Source organism: Orcinus orca, chromosome 9 (genome assembly GCF_937001465.1).
Source record: "Orcinus orca chromosome 9, mOrcOrc1.1, whole genome shotgun sequence".
In the NCBI taxonomy this organism is placed as follows: Eukaryota; Metazoa; Chordata; class Mammalia; order Artiodactyla; family Delphinidae; genus Orcinus; species Orcinus orca.
Window position 1 is genome coordinate 22,395,135 of NC_064567.1, and position 19,189 is coordinate 22,414,323.

The window sequence follows — 19,189 nt, forward strand, 5'->3', positions numbered from 1 at the left end:
TAACTTCACATCCTAGTTGGGGCATAAGTTTAGACGTATAAAAGATTTAAGCATTTAGAGAAGTAGGTAAGATACTACTCCTGTCATTTAATTGAGTGATGCCATGTCAGACTAAACTTTCCTTGTTTTCAGCTTTTTCTGTCCAGGTTCTGTAGTTAACCTATTCGATGAGTTAAGTGAGATTTAATTGGCTAGCTTTGTCTTTGAGATAGTTAGCGAAAGGTGCTTCATATCCTAGTGTGTTTTTGTTCATGAATCTTGGAGGGCCACCTTCACAATCAGGTGTTGTGTTGGAGAGGCAAGAAGGAAGGTCAGCAGAGTGGAAAAGCTTTAATGCCAATATTGTTGAGAGTATGAGGAAAACAGGTTGGCTCATATGACAGTGGTTAGAAAGTGACTGTATGCAGCCTTTTTGAAAGACATTTAGGCACTATCAGAAGTACAGCAAGGGGCTTCCCTGGTGGCGCAGTGGTATAGAGTCCGCCTGCCAATGCAGGGGACACGGGTTCGTGCCCCGGTCTGGGAGGATCCCACATGCCGCGGAGCAGCTGGGCCCGTGAGCCATGGCCGCTGAGCCTGCGCGTCCGGAGCCTGTGCTCCACAACGGGAGAGGCCACAACAGTGAGAGGCCCGCGTACCGCGAAAAAAAAAAAAAAAAGTACAGCAAGATACGCATACTGAGATGTTCATTGTAACCATGTAATAGCAAAACACTAACAGCAACCTACCTGCTCACTAGTGGATGCTTAGTTATTTAACTTATGGTACATGGACATTGCACAGGCATTTTTTTTACGGGAGCTTAGATCTATGTGTACTAATAAAGAGGTCCTCCATATATAACCTGAAGAAAGGTGTTTACAGAAGAGTTTACACCTGTGTGTCTGGGTGTACATGATGATGTTAATGTGTGTATATATAAACATTAATATAGACAATAGTAATATCTGGGCAGTGGGATTAGAGCGTTAAGGGAATGGGGAGGCTGCTTTATGCCCCACACACATTTTAAAAGACAATTTTTTAAAAACCTAGAACTCAGTGCTTCACCAGATGAGGTTATTTAGCTGTACTGTAAGGCGTTCTCAGAACTGCACTCTTGCCCTGTGACTGTGCCGTCAGCAAACTGTTTGTCTCACTTAGTGGCACCTGAGCCTATCAGTCCTACTTCTCCCCATGGTACAGACATGGGAGAGGGAAACCTAATAGTTTTGTCACCTTTTCAATGCCAAATTTTCTTACTATATATATACCCACTGTTGTGTATGTCTAGGTTTATATTCTCTTGTTTTGCTAAATAACCAATTTTTTCCCCTCATTGTTTAATTATTCAGGAAACACTCCTAGTGAGAACCTTGATTTTTTAACTTCTTAACCATAACTCATAACAATACAGCCTTTATTCACTTTATTGTGTGTGTATATTTAAATCTCAGACTTCTGTTTACTTTAAATTATTAGGCTAGCTTATCACATATTTATCACTCCCATGTCTCTTAATTGTACCTGACAACCCATTTCTTAGTATGTATTAATCATTTCTGTTGGTCTTGAGCTAGCAAGTTTACTAACATAGGAAGAAAGCTTCCTTTCTCAGCTCTGTCACCTGTTACTTGTATGATGCTTAAAATAGCTGCAACCTCCCTTGTTGTATCACATTGCACACCTAGTTTACAGTCCACTTTCACCCCACATCTCTTGACTTTCCAGGGTTTTCTACTTAACTCAGTCACATTGGGGTTCTTTTTCTTAGGGTAGGATGTTTCTTTAAAAGAAACTTTTTTTTTCTATTTTAAAATATTATTTCTTTCGCTTATTTTCCTTATGGACTTTTTTTTTTAAAGCAACATTTAAAGTTTCTGGTAATTTTTTATCCCATTTTTTTATCCTAATTATTTATAAAGGTAATAAATGAAGGCAGCTTATAATGGCTACTTGAACATATCAGATAGAGTATTTGCCTACCAACTACCCTTGGATATAGTTTTTAAGCAGAATTTCAATCAAGAAGACACTGCTATTTTCTGTATCACTTTAGATTACTTTTTAATCCTTTTTTTATACTGTTTAGCCAAGCCTTTATTAAATTTCCAACAGATACTTGCTATGTTACCTCTCATAAGTCTTCCAAATGGGTAATAGAAACTGGGCCCAATTGAATAAAAGCATATTCGTTTGTTGTGGAATGCAGAGTTCTCTACATGGTGGATTGTGCTTTAATTTAGCATCCTATCCAGTGTATTCATCTGTAGTTGTGCTTTTTTCAGTATAAAATCTTGACAGTGATCTTGAACCTGCCACTTATTCCTTTGTACATGTATTGCTTTAAAAAAGCCTGAGTCTGTGCTGCTCACTTCCCCCTTATACTTTTTATGAAATCAGGGTTGTTATTAACATTTGACATCTACTCTGCCTAATGAACATGGAGTAGTAAAGGGAATGGCAGGCATTGGTCATTCATGTTCTGGGAAAGAACTAGGGAGTGAGGAGGCACTGAGACCAGGGCTTACAGAGCAGTGATTTATAAGGGCAAGCCAATTGTTATCTTGAAGTCATAAAATTACGATGAGGAATCATTGGTCTCTAGAGACACAAACTCGTAATTAGCCAGTGCAGAGAAGGAAAGGAAGAAGAGCCATGGCCTGGGTCGCGGACCTGGGTCTTTCCATCAGTAGTTCCATGACTTCAAGGTGTGTTGATTGTTCTTTTTTTTTTTTTTAAGAGTATGACCATATATCTAAGATCTCCTTCTCATTTCTGTGATCCACTGTTTTTCACTCTTCCATAATCTTCATCTACTAAATGGGTACCACTGCTTGGTATTTGTTAATTTTCATGGTATTTATTAATTTTCATACATCACCTTGCATTTGTAATGTACTATATTTCACTTGGAGACTGCCAAAGAAAATATTTCCTTTAAAATGTCACTGCTTACTGTGAAAGACTCACATATGCCTTGATTAGAATATCTGTGGATAGGGATTATCAAACACTTAGCTTAATTCTATTTTCATTGAGTGGCATTATAGTCTGCATGTCAGGTGTTAGGGTAAAAACTGGTCTGCTATATTTAAAATGAATAAAAGAAGTAAAGTTCTCAAGGATTTTCTGAGAAGAGGAGAACACTGGAAACATGATTACAAATACACTGCATAGATATTCCATAAAGCAGTATTAGCTTCTTACTGAGAAGCTGCTTCATGATGCACTTTGCTCTGCCCTGTGGATGGCTTGGTGAAGTAGCCCAGAAGGGGAGGTAGAATGTGTTTTAAATAGACGTTTCCGTTAGGATTTTGCAGATGGCCACCTGACTGTGGGGAATTCATCTCTGGGGAAATTATACATTGCCTGGGACTTCGAAGTTTTCAGGTGCTGTTGTCATCTATAAGGTTGTGATTCATGTGTTTTTCTTCTCCAGCCTTCTGTGATTAGGTAGTCTGCCTTTGGAATGACAGCGTTCTTTCTTTTAATATGTCCTATCTTCTAAAAAAATTTTTAACAGATTTTCTAGATCATTGGTTTGGATTTTCATTGTCAACTTGATGTCTCTGGGGTATCCTGCATCTTGAGAATTTTGCAAGTCTTTATTTTTTCTCAGCAGTTCAAAGTTGTATTCCAAGTTTACACATTTAAACTGGGTGTTTGACCAGCTGATAGTTCTTTAGCAGTGAGTGTCCCCTATCTACATAAGTAGAGTGTAGTTAAATATATACAGTCTTCTGATTTTAAAAAAAAGAAATGATAAGTATTGGAAATTAAATAAAAAGAAATAATGTCATTAAAATTTTCAAGTGTACACAAGATTAAAGATTACTTTAGGGCTTCCCTGGTGGCGCAGTGGTTGAGAGTCCACCTGCCAATGCAGGGGACACGGGTTCGTGCCCCGGTCCGGGAAGATCCCACATGCCGCGGAGCGGCTAGGCTCGTGAGCCATGGCCGTTGAGGCTGCGTGTCCGGAGCCTGTGCTCCGCAACGGGAGAGGCCACAACAGTGAGAGGCCCGTGTGCCGCAAAAAAAAAAAAAAAAATTAATGAATCCCCATTATCCAAATTAAAATTTTACAGTTATCAGTATTTTCTCTCACATCTGTTTCTCTTCTTTATGAAATATTTTAGGGCAAATCCCAGACATTGTTGTCATTTAACACCTACATATATCAGTAGGCCCCTCTTAAAAATGTGAACGTTTTCTTAAATAAACATAATGACATTATCACACTTAAGAAAATAAGCAGTTTTGGGGGAAGGTGATTTATTTTTAACGTACTGTGAATCAAGCTGTAACAAACCGAATTCTGAAAAGTAAGCTTTTCATTAACCTTTTATGAGTTATTTAAGAGTAATAATACTATTTAAGTAATACACTGTTAATTTATGTACATGGATTTGTATATTTTTAGTTAAAAATAAGCAATGCTTTGTTGCCATAAAATAGCAAAGCATCAAAGTATATTAGGGACATCCCTGGTGGCGCAGTGGTTAGGAATCGCTTGCCAATGCAGGGGACACGGGTTCGAGCCCTGGTCCGGGAAGATCCCACATGCTGCGGAGCAACTAAGCCTGTGCACCACAACTACTGAGCCTGTGCTCTAGAGCCCGTGAGCCACAACCACTGAAGCCCGCGCGTCTAGAGCCCGTGCTCCACAACAAGAGAAGCCACTGCAGTAAGAAGCCCGCGCACCGCAACAAAGAGTAGCCTTCTCTTGTCGCAACTAGAGAAAGCCCACATGCAGCAAAAAAGACCCAATGCAGCCAAAAATAAATAACTAAAATGAAAAAAGAAAGTCCTGGGCTGCAGTTGTCCAGCTTGAAATAAAGATCAGAAAAAAAGAAAAGTTTGTATGTTAAAGAGCTGTTTCTATTTTATCAATAGCCTTCTAAATATTTTGAGGTGTTTAATAGGAATTTGAACTTTTTAGAAAATGTAAATCTTATTTCTGTTTTGACTGTATTTTCTTGGTCTCAAGATGGCCTCATTGTTTTTCCATATTTCCCTTTGCTTTTCTCTCTCTCACTTCTTCTGCAACTGGGTCATTTCTGACTATCTGACTTTGTAAATCTGCTGTATAAAACATTTTGTTGGGGTCGAATGGGGCTTAGATTTCTTATGTATCTCTCTGATACACTTCTTTTTTCTAAAACCTATTTGAAAAAATTATTTTCCATAACTTATGACTCTTAATTTTTCTTTTGAGTTTTTTACTGTATTATTTGGGAATCTGGTAGCAGAATAATGCATCTAGGGAAGAGCTAAGTTATAATGATTTTCCCATTTAACATTTACTTAGATCTTGCCAGTGTTTACGTTGGTTTCTGACATGGAAGCTTTAAATGAAAGCATAAACTTGAGAAGAGAAAAAAAAAAAGCCCCAAAACTCCAAAGGCTGGTATGATTTACAGTCTGCTGGGTGGTAATGAACATGCTTGCTGTTTAACTTAATTTTTGCACTATCTTTGTAAAATTTAAGAAATACGTGCATGCTACTTTTTACCCCTTAGTGAGTCTTAAGTGTTCAGTATATCATAGTAAGTTGTCAAATTGTTTGCTTTACTTACTTCTGGACAATACATATTTATTTTGAAGAGGCTATTTTTAAATAAGTGATAACTTCCTCACTCTGAAGTTGTTTAGTTTAGTTGTAAACCTGAAAACATACAGCTAAAAATTATGTATTTTATTTACTGGAGAAGGTCTTGCTTAGAATTATTTACCCTTTTAAAAAAAAAAAATTCCGTGAACTTTGGTTATCTGATTTTTGCATCCTACCATAGATACATTTGAAGGAATGGTAGCCCAGTGACGGCTCTCAAACGCAGCTAAAGAAGGAAGAGAAACTAGGAAAAGAACCTGCCAATCCCTTCAGCCTAACAGTATGGGAAATTTCTACTTCAGGAAATAAGTATATCCCTTACGGTTCCTAAGGGCATCATTGTATTTTGTAGTACTGTATAGCAACTATTATTCATAATGATGACTTAACATCAAGAAAGGCTTAAGGGGCTTCCCTGGTGGCGCAGTGGTTGAGAGTCCGCCTGCCGATGCAGGGGACGTGGGTTCGTGCCCCGGTCCAGGAAGATCCCACATGCCGTGGAGTGGCTGGGCCCGTGAGCCATGGCCGCTGAGCCTGTGCATCCAGAGCCTGTGCTCCTCAACGGGAGAGGCTACAGCAGTGAGAGGCCCGTGTACCACAAAAAAAAAAAAAGAAAGGCTTAAGGATATAGAAGGAAACTTAATTTTCTTAGATACTGTAAAAAAAAAAAAAAGTGTTACTTAAGTAAATTTTAGTCACGTGGAAATTAGTCAGTTTGTGTATTTATTTTATGTTAAAAAAATTGAATTCCTGGTTCTGTCTGACGCTGAGCCAGGTAGATACCTTTGTAGATAGATCATTTCATCTTCAACAATTCTGTTTGTGAGGTAGTAACCCCTCCCCAAAGTAAAGCTCCCCCCTTTTTTTAGAGATTAAGAAACAAACTCCGAGTTAAGCAGTTTACAAGGTGACTCCTTTTAAATCGCAAGTTTCCCAAGCTGCTTACAGTATATTGCCTCTTGGTTCGTCCACTTATACTTCAGATTTAGCATGTTCAGAACTGAACTTAGCATCTTTGTTCCACTTTGCCCTTAATAGTATCACCTCATCTCTCTGACAAACCTAAATCTATCCTTAGATCTCAGACTGGCAGCCTCAGTCTATGCCTGCCTTACAGCTTCATTCATGTGTTCATTTTATACATATTGATTGGGTACCTACTGTGTGCCAGGTACTCTTCTAGGCGCTAGGAAATGGCAGTGAACAAAATAGACAATCCTATTGGCGCGCGGGCTTCAGTAGTTGTGGCTCGCCGGCTCTAGAACACAGGCTCAGTAGTTGTGGTGCGTGGGCTTAGTTGCATGCCGCATGTGGGATCTTCCTGGACCAGGGCTGAAACCTGCATGCCCTACATTGGCAGGTGGATTCTTAACCACTGTGCCACCAGAGAAGGTCCCTCATAAGCTCTTAAGAGAGCTGCAGTAGCTAAGTTCTTCTAAATTGTCATGCTTGTTAAATGCTAAAGTTCTGATAACTGACTACATTAATTTTTCAGAACTTTTATAACGAAAAAATTCAAACTAGAGAGAAAAATATAATGAAAACCCCATGTACCCATCACTCAGATTCAGTAATTGTTGACTCAGGGCCAATGTCCTATCTTCTGTACCTCTCTCTCCTAACTCTTCCCACACTGGATTATTTTGAAGCAAATCCTGGACCTACATTTTAATTAGTAAATATTTCAATTTATATCTCTAAAGGAGAAGGTTTCTTTATAAACATAACCCTCACAGTATTATTTTTGTGATATTTTGTTCGTTAGTGGATTAGTAGACATACCATATTTTTATCAAGAAAACTAGGTAGTGAAGGTTGCCCAGTTTCTTCAACTTTCGTGATGTGATTAATCTCAAGGAGAGTTTAAGCAGACTGGTCTGAACATGTGGATAGAAAGCCCACGCAAATTGCTTTTACCTTCTGCACAGAAGCAACCCGTTCTTTATCCTAGTCCCTTATTGCCATGGGCACAGCTCAGGGAGGCCACCTTCCTTTATCTTACAAACTCACTAAGCAAATTTAGGAAGCAATGCTGTCTGAATCCTTGACCTGTTAACAGGCTTAGCCCTTGGCTCCCTTTCTGGAAAATCCCAGAAGTATATAAAAATCATTTCTAAAATCCCGACAGACACGTTTTGCCAAGAATGTCAGTTATCTCTTGACGGCTTGGCATTAACCTTTAAATATTACATTGTGTAATCATAATGCCATTCAGGGAAAATAAGTTGGTGGGTGGCTGGCATTTTAAAAGTGAAATGAACTTGGGTTCCTGGGAATGTTAATCATTATTCTACTGAAAATGCTGACATTCCTTAATAGTGAAATGCTAAGTAAGTAAAAAGCAGTATTTTACAAATAACTTAGAGGTGAGTAAAATGTGATTTTTATGGGTTTATTTAACATATTTTTACCAGAACAGTATCTGAAGGATATTTTATATTTTCAAGCTTTGAAAGTGAGAAAGTAATGAAGGAACCTTCTAGTGAGTTCCCACCAGGCTACTAGCCTGACCAGCACATCTCAGAAATAGATCATTGTAACCTGTCATTGTAACCTGCCTTCTCATTTGCCTTCCTTGCCCTTGACTTTGCAGCAGGGAGCAGAAAGAAACTCGTGGCCTCTACCATAAATATACATGGTAACAGTAGTCAAGTAATTTTATATTTTTTGTGGGTAAGTCATTCATTCATGGTGATGGAATGGCTTATTTTTAATGCAGTGTTTTTCTTTCAACTAAACTTAAATTCTTTTTTTCCATCTGATTTAGTGTCTGTACCACTCCAAGGCAGCATAAATTTAGTACAGCTTCTTCATTTTACCAACTTGGTAGAAGTTTTTAAAGGTTTCATTCAGTTTACTTTTAGCTTTTCATGTGAAATGGACTATAATAACACTTTAATTTACAGTATAATGTGTAATTTAAGACAGACCCAGTGTATCTGGAATGTGGGTTATACCAGGGATCATGGGAAAGAGGAGGTTTGGAGCATTAATTTCTAATCTCATTTTCACATGACCTTTTCAAAAGGAGAATCTTCTTTGAAAAGTAGGTAACAGCATGGACTAAATCCCAAACAGATCACAAAATGGAAGAAACCCAGACTTAACTGCATATACATAAAAGATAGAAAAGATATCTTCAGTTTTCTAGAGGGGACATTCATGTGGATAACTTATAATTTTAAATGATTAATTAAGAGTAATTGCTGTAGATTAGTGTCATTCATAGCAAGTTAGGTCTGATTGATAGGGAATGCTGCTTTTACAGATTCTTATATTGTAAAATTAGTTTGACTTCTTTTGTTAAACTCATTTAATCCTCTACCTTACTTCATTATTATCCTTGCAAATTTATTTAGTTTAATGTCTGAGATATCTTTATATGTGGTACTACAGTGTATTCATTTTGACTACTTCTGGATACCCCAAGTTAAACAGAAACATACATTAGAGGAGCTCTGGTTGGGGAGAAGACACTAGTAAACAATAATAGACACTAGTAGCAGCCTGTTGCATAAATGGCTTATAATTCTTTTTCCTATTGATAAATACTTAATTTATTTTCATTTTAAAAATTTAAATAAAAAATATCTGTACATGTATCGATAGTCTTATATTTAGTAAACTTCTTTTATTAAATAGTAACATACGTACAAAAAGTGCACAAATCATTTTTGTAGCTCATTGATAAATGGAACTGTAAATAAAAGTGTAATCGGCACTCTAGAAGTCCCTCTCAAACCCCTTTCCAATGACCAGGCCCCACTAGAGGGTGACCACTATCCTAATTTCTAACACCTTGATTCATTTAGCCTGTTTGAAATGTGTGTAGATGGAATCATATTGTATGTGCTCTTTGGTATCTGCTTTCTTTCACTTACTGTAATATCTTTGAGACTCATCCATTTACATGTACAGTTAATTTTTTATTGCTGTGTAATATTCTGTTGGGTGACTGTACCATAATTTATCCTTTTTACTGTTGATGAACTTTTGGGTTGTAACCTAATTTTTGGATATTACAAGTAGTGCTATACGAACATTCTTAAACGTGTTTTGGTGAACATAGCTATTCCTGTCTACTGGGAATAGTGCTGATGAGTGTGGGACATGCATGTGTGCAGCTTTACCGTGCCAGCAGTTTTCCAAAGTGGTTGAAACCGTATCACACTCCCACCAGCAGTGTCTGTTTTTTGTTTTTTTAAAAATAACTTGAAAGAAGTGAAATTTGAGTAAAAGAGTAAATTCATTTTAAGTAGTAGAGTATAGTGCTAAATTTGTCCTCAGGAATACCAATTTATACTCCACTGAACACTGGGTTTTATCTAGCTCTTTCATCTTTATGAATTAATAGTGGAAAATATCTCATTTTTAAACTAATGAGTTGGACTTTTTATGGCTTAATTTCAGTTTTCTCAACTTGGCTCTTCTGGTCTTTTCTTTTTAGTTTGTCCTTTGTCCTGACTTTATTTTTTATAATATAGAAGTTTTAAATGTGTGTGTGTGCTTGCATCTGCTGATTTTTCCCTCTGTGGTTTCTGGCTTTGGTGTCATTCTTAAGAAAGCCTTTTATCCCCAAGGTTTTTTTTGTTTGTTTTTTTGAGAACTTAGTTATTTGTAATTAACTTTGTTTATTGTAACTAGATTTGACTTTTACTAACACAAGGGAGCTTTTTTGGTTGTTTTTGTTTTAAAACAATTTAAACATGTACTTTAATTTATTACATTAGCATTAGCTTTGGAATATTTTGTAAGGAGGTGCCAGGAAGAATTTAGTACACCAAAGCATGCATGCATGTTTCGTTTGACCATGAGAAATGAAGCCAATTTTCCAATGTGGATACTATTTGAATCCTTTCAGTGTGCATGTTATTAAAATAGTTTTCAAAAAGAATGAGATCAAATAGACTGAATTATCTTATTATTTAATATCTCTAGTGGATACTGTTCATTGCTCTTGAGCAAGGACTTTGCCAAAAATACACCTGGCCTCTGTTCTGTGGCCTACAGGACAAAGGATTGGAGAGCCAAATACTTAATTTCAAGCCTTTAAAACTAACATTTTTCTCTATTTAAGAGATCACTTAAAATTTCTTTGGCTTTTTTTCTTTTGTATAATAGTACACATAATTAAAATGTAATTTGCACTGGTGGTTGAGAAAGATGAGACCAGTCTGTCATATCTGGTTGTTGGTGGTGGTTTTTTTTAAGGTTACAGTGGGATTTGAGAGCTCCCGAAAGCCCCCACCATCTAAAATTTTTCTCAGTAGAGTCATTATTGGGTTAGACCACAAAGCAGAGACAAAACAGATATTAAGCCAGTAGCCCTCTCTTCTGCTGATGTGGGTTGGTTTGGTTTCTATAATCGAATCTTAGTACCTTAAAGGGGTGGGTCTCGGGACAAGTAAATTTTTGAGGAAGGGAACACAGAAGTGTTAGCGCTCTGTGATTCCAACCCCGAGCACATAAGAACCTAGAGGCCAGTCTCAAGGGGATGGAAAAGAGGGAGGAAAAGAGCAGGTGAAAATAAATACTACAGATAAGATTTAAAAAAAAAATTTTTTTTTTTGCTTGTCTTTTGCATTTGGCAATGCTACTTATAGCAAGGTTATATCACTAGTTATTTTGATTATTCTCTAAGCCAGGGAGAAAATTATGGGGACTTCCTTAGTAAATGTGTAATTTTAGGAGCACAGCATTTCCAGTTCAGGAGAATCGGTGTTTTGCTGAGTGCTTGAATTTGACTAAAGGGAATGCTGGATTTATGTTAAAGGGTCATTGGGGATAGGATGGGGTGGGGACAGTACAGAGGGGAGAAAAACTAAAATTAAGTGCCTATTTTTCATACTTATATATACAATGTGGTCTTACACATTTTACATACTTAACCCATTTAATCTTCACAGAGGTCTGTAAAGTGGTGTTTTCCTGATTTGCAAAGGAGAACAAAAGGCTCAGGGAGTGAGTTTACATTATTTTGTCTAGGCTCAAATTCAGTATATGGCAGTTCTAGGATTTGAACCCCAGCTTCTCTGAATCTAAAGCTCATTCATATTCTTTTCACAAGAGCGTATATTGCCTTTTAAATTACAAGAATTATTATTCATGTTTTATATTTTATTGCTTTCATTATAAAATGTTGGTAACACTTTAAATGGCATATCTTGAGGAAGCCATCTTTAGTTCTTCTGGGTAATATAAAGCCTGTGTAATTTCCTTTACCTTCCACCTTAGCATCGAGAGTAAGCATGAGGTTACGATCCTAGGAGGACTCAATGAATTTGTAGTGAAGTTTTATGGACCACAAGGAAGTAAGTATATGTGTTGGTATGTGTTTTTTATTACAATCTTTTACTCTATTCCTTAATAGTGAGAATATCAAGGGAGATGGTGATATGTGTAGTTTTTGAAAAGTAAATTTAATTCTAGAAGCAGTGAGGAAATCTTGCTCTTATCATAATTACTTTATATGCTTTTCTCTTTTATCTCTGTGTGACAGTATTAAACATGAATTGTGAATTCTGGGTTTTGTGGAAATGTTTTTTGTTGTTTTTTGGGGGTGGGGTGAGCATGGTATAGTTTGAGACAGTAGGCTATTACTTACCAAATAACTGAACAGTGTTTGATACTTTAAAGAATCAGGTAAATTTGGGGGAGAAAATGAACCTTTGCTAACTCTAGATTTTTTAAAGAAAAGTATTATAATTGAACATAGAGTACCTACTAGTTATAGTAGTTAGTTAGTTATAAGAGTTCCCTGACTCTTGAAGGAATTAATTTGCAAGGTTCTCAAAACAGGTTAGGATTTAATGTTTAACTTACGTTCAGATTTATCTTCTGATTTGGAGGCACAATCCTAATGTTTAACTTTTTTGCTTTTATTTCAGCACCATATGAAGGTGGAGTATGGAAAGTTAGAGTGGATCTTCCTGATAAATACCCTTTCAAATCTCCATCTATAGGTATGTAACTACCCAGTTTCTCTCCTTAGAGAGTTTTGAAATGGAAAAAAAAAAATCCTACGTTTTATGGGAGATCATTAATTCCAGAAATATTAACTTAACTGAATTTTTTCCTTTTTTGGCTTACTAGGTTAATTAGGTTAGATACTAGGTTAATTAGTAATTTGGTGGGGAGGGTACTTCCATAGTGTGATAGAAAATGTTTAAATATACCCTTTGCATGCTTGTAATGACTATAACTCTAGATTTTTCTGTCAGGGTCAGATTAAACAATTTTAAGACCCACTGTCCATTCAGGCTATTAGCAGTAAAATAATAAACATCTTAAATCTCATTTTAAATGCCAGATTGTTGGAATTAATATTTTACAGTGCCTATTCTAATTCTGCCATTTAAAAATCCTGTGTATATCCTACTTTACTTTTGTTCACTCCAACTCTGGGTACCCTTTTCCATTCTCTACATTCCTAATCTTTTTAGCCCTCTAAACAGCTAAAGAAAGTAGAGAAGAAACCTCAGTGGGGTTGTATAAAGGGTATTTTTTTCCTCACCTTCATCTTCTGCCCTAATTGTTGATATTAGCCTATTACCCCTATTAAGGCATTTAGTGACAATTTAGGTATTTTAGCATCAGATGCTATAGAGGTATATTTGATTGAAGATTGATAACCTTTAAATATTTTGAGACTGTAGAATGGTAGTAACTTAGCTAACTTAAGCCCACTTTTAAAAATTTCATTCTGTAGATGATTTTAAAATGTTATAAAATATTGACCAATTTTAAGAAGGAAGAAGAAGATAAAATTGGAATATATTAGAGCATTCTCTGTCACACTGAACCGCGTGCTCAGAATTGTTAGTTTCAGATATCTTGCTACTGCTGTGGGCTTGTCTTCAGAGCTAATGCCAGAACTCTTGGAATTTAGACTGCCCCACCACCCCAAAAGGGTTTTTTAAAAGAGGTGGACCAAAGACATTCTGAGCTATATGTTTTGATTCTAGGCCCCCACATTTCTGTCTCGGATAAATAATGCAGGAACGTTAGAATAGTCACAGGCTAATTCCCAGTCAGATGCAACGGCCTAGCCCCCTGACATCTAGCTACTTTATATGTTTTAGAATTTCATGCTATAAAAATACTACAGAGCATCTATAATCCCTTCTTAGGCTGGGATTCTTAGTGCTCATTTTAAGAATAAACTGGTGATTTCCTCTTAAGGGCCCTAAAGTTGAGTTTTTAAACTCAGTAATTGAGAAGATACTTTATGGATAATTGAATTACTATAAGGGCCTCCAAGTTTTAGAGTTATCAGCTGGTGATGTAGGAAGAGTGCTGTGAGGTGCTGAATCTTTGAGACAATCCCTGAATGTATCTGACTTAATACCTTAGCATACTTGGGACACCAGCCCTTTCTCAGTTCCATTCCAGTGTGGTGGAATGTAGGTTTCACTCAGTTCGGGAGGGCTTTTGTGTCACATTGGTTCCCTATCCCCCATTTGTCTTTTAACTTTAGGGTGTTTCTTTCTATATAGGCATTTAAAACTTTTATGTAGTTGAGTGGTATGATCTTTAAACCTTTACAAACAGAACGTCCAAACCGTGTAAATTCATTCAAATATATTTCATACATACCTATTTACTTAAAGACTAAAAATTGGCTTGGTAAATCTAGTTTTGTTACCCTAGATTCCTAGTCAGAAAGGAAACAGCATAGCTTGTTGAAACTAACAATGAACCAATAGAAATGCAATTACATAACCTGTAGAAATGTAGTTTTTTCTCAAGTCTTGTCTTAACATATATTTCCAGGTAATATAATTATTTCATCATAACTTTCAAAGTGTAAATATCTAAACTTCAGACATTGTTTATTAACTAATGACACAAGAGAAGCCTCTGTACTTTCTTAAATTAATGATGTAACATGAAATTGGTTAGGACAAATGACTAGGCAAATTTAACTTCTTTATAATTTTTCCTTGCCTTTCTGTGTGCTTTTAGAACTTGGTAATACCTACAAATGTGTACCATATTCTCTTAGGGAAGTAGATCTAGTTGAAATATTTGTACAAGCTGTCCTTGTTTCCTCCAAAGGAAGATTACATAAGAGAGTTTTAATCAGTTGTGTGGGATGACCCATTTTCAGGTCGTCAACAATGTAATTACTGTTAGAATGTGCGTTAAACATTTTGAGAGGTGGTGGCTCATGTAGAATAGGCAAAGATTCCTTTTTGAATTGTATAGATAGTTGCAGAATTATACAGAAGGGCAAGGAGATAAGATAAATCCAACTTCACTGCTCTTTTTAAACCCTGCCTCTATAGTATCTAGGCAGGCATACCCTTCTTTCTGAGCCAAATTTTGAGATGTGCAAATTTAGATTAAGTATTTTAATGTTTAGCTCTTGGAATTTTAAAATGTATATGTATATACTTTTTTGTTTAATATTACTATGTATTTTTTAAATTGTATAAATGCTCCATATCCATAGTAGGAATGTGAGAAGGTCCAGGTGAGCAAAAGTAAAGAAAAATTAAAATGTCTTATAGTCCTATCCCTCAATAGATATCATTATTTGCATAAAGTGCATAAAAATGTACTTTAAAACATTTTTCTATGCATATATAAGTGTATATGCAATGTAATTTGACAGGCTCATCTTTGGTATATACTCCAAATACAGTTTTAGAGAGTTTTCAGTAGTTACATGATTGCATGAGGTATAACTACAAAAGTCCTTTCAGAAACAGTTTACGTCTTTAAGTAAGTTTTTACCCCCAAATAGCAATAAACTCCCTCAACTCCTCTGTGGAAAGAGAAGGAATATAAACAGACTCCTGGGGAAGTTATGAGCTTACTCTTACAATGCCATCATTGTTCCAAACATCTTAAGCTCATCTTTTGGAATTTTACATTCTCTTTGAATATCTTGAGTGATGGCAAATCTTGATGCTTTGAAGCTGGATATAAATTTTTGAAATGGCTAAAGGTCATTTAATTCTAGAGAATAAGATGAATTGAAAAACAAAGTAACATCAGTTGAAATCTAAAATGAAATATGGTTGTGAAAGTGACTTAAGTTTAAGGATTATGATTTTCTTTTAAACTGGCCCTATGGGCTCTTTCAAAAGGAAATTATAAAACTCCTTTAATCAATTGTAATGTCATTGAAATATTTGCATCGTTTTCCAGAGAGACTGCTTTGATGTAAATTATATTTGAATCTTTAAGTTCTGATTTATTTGAAAGTACAGACTTTTATCTTTTTCATTCAGAAACATTCCTAGAATGCTAGCAGTGCTGCTGGGTGTGTCACTGTGTAGTTAGGCGAATGTGATTGGTCAGTGGACTGGTTCAGGAAAGAGTGGGAAAGAATGGTTCTGGCCCTGATTCTCCTTGACTGTGAGAATGATACTTATCAGAACTGTTGTTTCCTCTTCTAGAAAATGAGATAATGGAATTAAATGAACTCTGCATGTTTGATATTGACCAATGTATTAAATACTCAGAATACATGATATATGGCATTCTACCCAATAGTTAGGAAGGCTGTGTAAGGCTTTCACTAGTTGGGAGGAAAAAGTCAACACATACAAAATACTGCATTTGCTTTAGTGACAGCATTTCCTTGCTTTTTAGAAGTGTGAATTAGCTCAGTTGAGGAAGAAAGAGTATATGGAGGAGATAGGCTTTTACAAGAATTGTATTTCACATATTGAGAATAGTCTTTACAAAGCTTCAGAGATGTGAAGGTGAACGTAAGGACTTTACAAATACTCTTTCAAAACCGAAGTAATGCCCAGCCCATGAAGATTATGTTATATGCAGAGGAGTTTCTACAGAGACTGCCATATTCTATACTTCTCCAGATTCACAGTTTTCAGTCGTTACACGTGTGCTCATCTACTAAGGAAGAGCTTTTATCCGTCAAAGATAAGACTTGCAGTTGCTGTGTGGGGAAATAAAAATGAGTGATCTCATATATACAGAGGTCACATGGAGCAATTTTTTATAAAAATTAAAAATAATCGATAAGCATAGGATACAAATGGTTTTGTGTCTAATCCAAAGAATGCAGATTAAAAAAATAAGAGAATATATGACTTATCAAATTGGCAGGTTAAACATTGTTGGCAAAGTTATTATGATGTAGCCAACCTAACAGTATATATTGATAAAATTTTGTATCCTTTGAGTGATTTTACTTAAAATAAGGAAATACCCAGAGGTGTACACTAAGATTAATATACAAGAGTATGTAAATTGCAGTGTTATTTTTAAAACTTAAAAGTTGGAAGCAACCTAAATCACCCAGTTGATAATAAAGTAGTTAAATTGTGGTACATGGACAAAATGTTTCACAACCATTACTCATATTTTTTTTTTTTTTTTTTTTTTTTTTGCGGTACGCGGGCCTGTCACTGTTGTGGCCTCTCCCGTTGCGGAGCACAGGCTCCGGACGCGCAGGCCCAGCGGCCATGGCTCACGGGCCCAGCCACTCCGCGGCATGTGGGATCTTCCCGGACCGGGGCACGAACCCGCGTCCCCTGCATTGGCAGGCGGACTCCCAACCACTGCGCCACCAGGGAAGCCCCCATTACTCATATTTTAACACCATCTTTAAAGGAACACATAGGAGGGAATTCCCTGGCCAACCAGTGGTTAGGACTTGGCACTGTCGCTTCCAGGGACCTGGGTTCAATCCCTGGTCAGGGAACTAAGATTTTGTAAGTCACACGTGCAGTGCAGCCAAAAATAAATGAATGAATAAATAAATAAATAATGGAACACACAGGAAAATGTATAACATTATATAGTGTAACAATAATTTTTTCCATGCAAATTCCAAGTATGAATGCCAAATACTGGCTATAGTTATCCATGGCTGTTAAGGGAATTAAAACCATTTTTCTGTAATTCCCAAATATTCTGCAGTAAGTTCCCTTTTATTATAAAAGTAAATATTTAAAAACATATGGCAAGTGCATGTCTTTTGAGTGTCCTGTCTACATCTTTGTCTGAGTCTATGCTTTTCCTGTGTTTTGTTCTAGAAAGCCACCAAGCAATCCTTGGCCAGAATTCTTACCTGATAGCTTGCTAAGGGCCTGCTGGCCCCCATGTTTCCCACCACCCTCCTTTCTTTTTTACCTTCAGTTTTAATTATTTGTGCGTGTAAGTGTACCTACTATTTCCTTTGTTTCTCTGCTTACAGTTTAGTTTACTCCATCTTGGAATAAACCTTTAAGTATAGCTATTCTACACTCCTTTTCTTCCTTTCCCTTTTCCCTTCCCTTGTTACTTGAGCAATTCTTATCTGCTTCTTTTTTCAGTCTGACTCCTCCACTTGTGTTTCCCTTTGTTCCATTTTTCTCTTCATATGAACCAAGAAGGCTCCCGTTTACAGCTAATAATAACAGTAATACTTTTTTTTTAACAGAAGGGGAGGGGAGACTCTGTTCTCTTATTTTCAACAGGCAGAATTAAGCCTCTTATTTTTATTTATTTTTATTTTTTAAATTTTATTTATTTTTTGGCTGCGTTGGGTCTTCATTGAGTCACGCAGGGGCTACTCTTCGTTGTGGTGCGTGGGCTTCTCATTGCAGTGGCTTCTCTTGTTGCGGAGCACGGGCGCTAGGCGCACGGGCTTCAGTAGTTGTGGCTCGCGGGCTCCAGTAGTTGTGGCTTGCAGGCTCTAGAGCGCAGGCTCAGTAGTTGTGGCGCACAGGCTTAGTTGCTCCGTGGCATGTGGGATCTTCCCGGATCAGGGATCGAACCTGTGTCCCCTGCATTGGCAGGTGGATCCTTAACCACTGCGCCACCAGGGAAGTCCAATAACAGTAATACTTTGGATAAACCTCACCCAAGAGGGCAAAATTATGTCTTCTGATAAAATACAACATACAATATTAAATTTAAGCTTTTCAGCCTCTAAAGCGGCGGTCCCCAACCTTTTTGGCACCAGGGACTGGATCTGTGGAAGACAATTTTTCCGCGGGGGGCGTGGGGGCTTGGGTGGTTCAGGCGGTAACGCAGGCGATGGGGAGTGGCAGCTGAAGCTTCGCTCACCCGCCCGCCGCTCACCTCTTGCTGTATGGTCCAGTTCCTAACAGGCCGCCAGCAGTCCATGGCGGGGGTGTTGGGGACCCCTGCTCTAAAGGTATTGAAAGTACCTTGAAAAGTTCCCTTCAAGATCTACAGTAGTCTCCATCAGATCTACCTATTTTACTTAAACACTAGCATTCAACAGAAAATTTTTAAGTTGTCATTTAATCTTATTTTTAAATGTCTACTGACTAGTATATTAATAGACATGTATTCTACTAATTTCAGATAGAACTATAGAGTATTTTAGAATCTTTTGTAGATAGCCTTAAGACCAGCCTGGGAACTCTGTCACCATTTATACTTTTTTAAAATAGAAAACTCTTTTGTAAGAGCCAGCTAACAAGTCTAGAAACTCACTTTTGAAATACTACCTGTGAGTATCTCCATATTAACAGTGAGGAGGACCCTCTCAGGAGCAGGCTATATGCTATGTGTGTCTGGACTGTAATTTGATGATACCAAAGCTGACTGTGTAAGAGGAACGGTTGAGAACAAGATTCTGGAGAGACCACTTAATGTGTTTGCCGA

The 19,189-nt window shown here is 36.9% G+C and overlaps 1 protein-coding gene across 3 annotated transcripts in view; it reads left to right on the forward strand.

Moving 5' to 3' along the window:
- The window catches only part of UBE2H (ubiquitin conjugating enzyme E2 H), a 101,147-nt gene that overhangs the window by 44,823 nt on the left and 37,135 nt on the right, over positions 1-19,189 (forward strand). For all 3 annotated transcript variants that reach the window (XM_033432469.2, XM_004272203.4, XM_049714513.1), the window contains exons 2-3: positions 11,828-11,904; positions 12,481-12,555. In XM_033432469.2, coding sequence (XP_033288360.1) covers positions 11,828-11,904; positions 12,481-12,555 — 152 coding nt within the window. The remainder of the gene's footprint in view (positions 1-11,827; positions 11,905-12,480; positions 12,556-19,189) is intronic.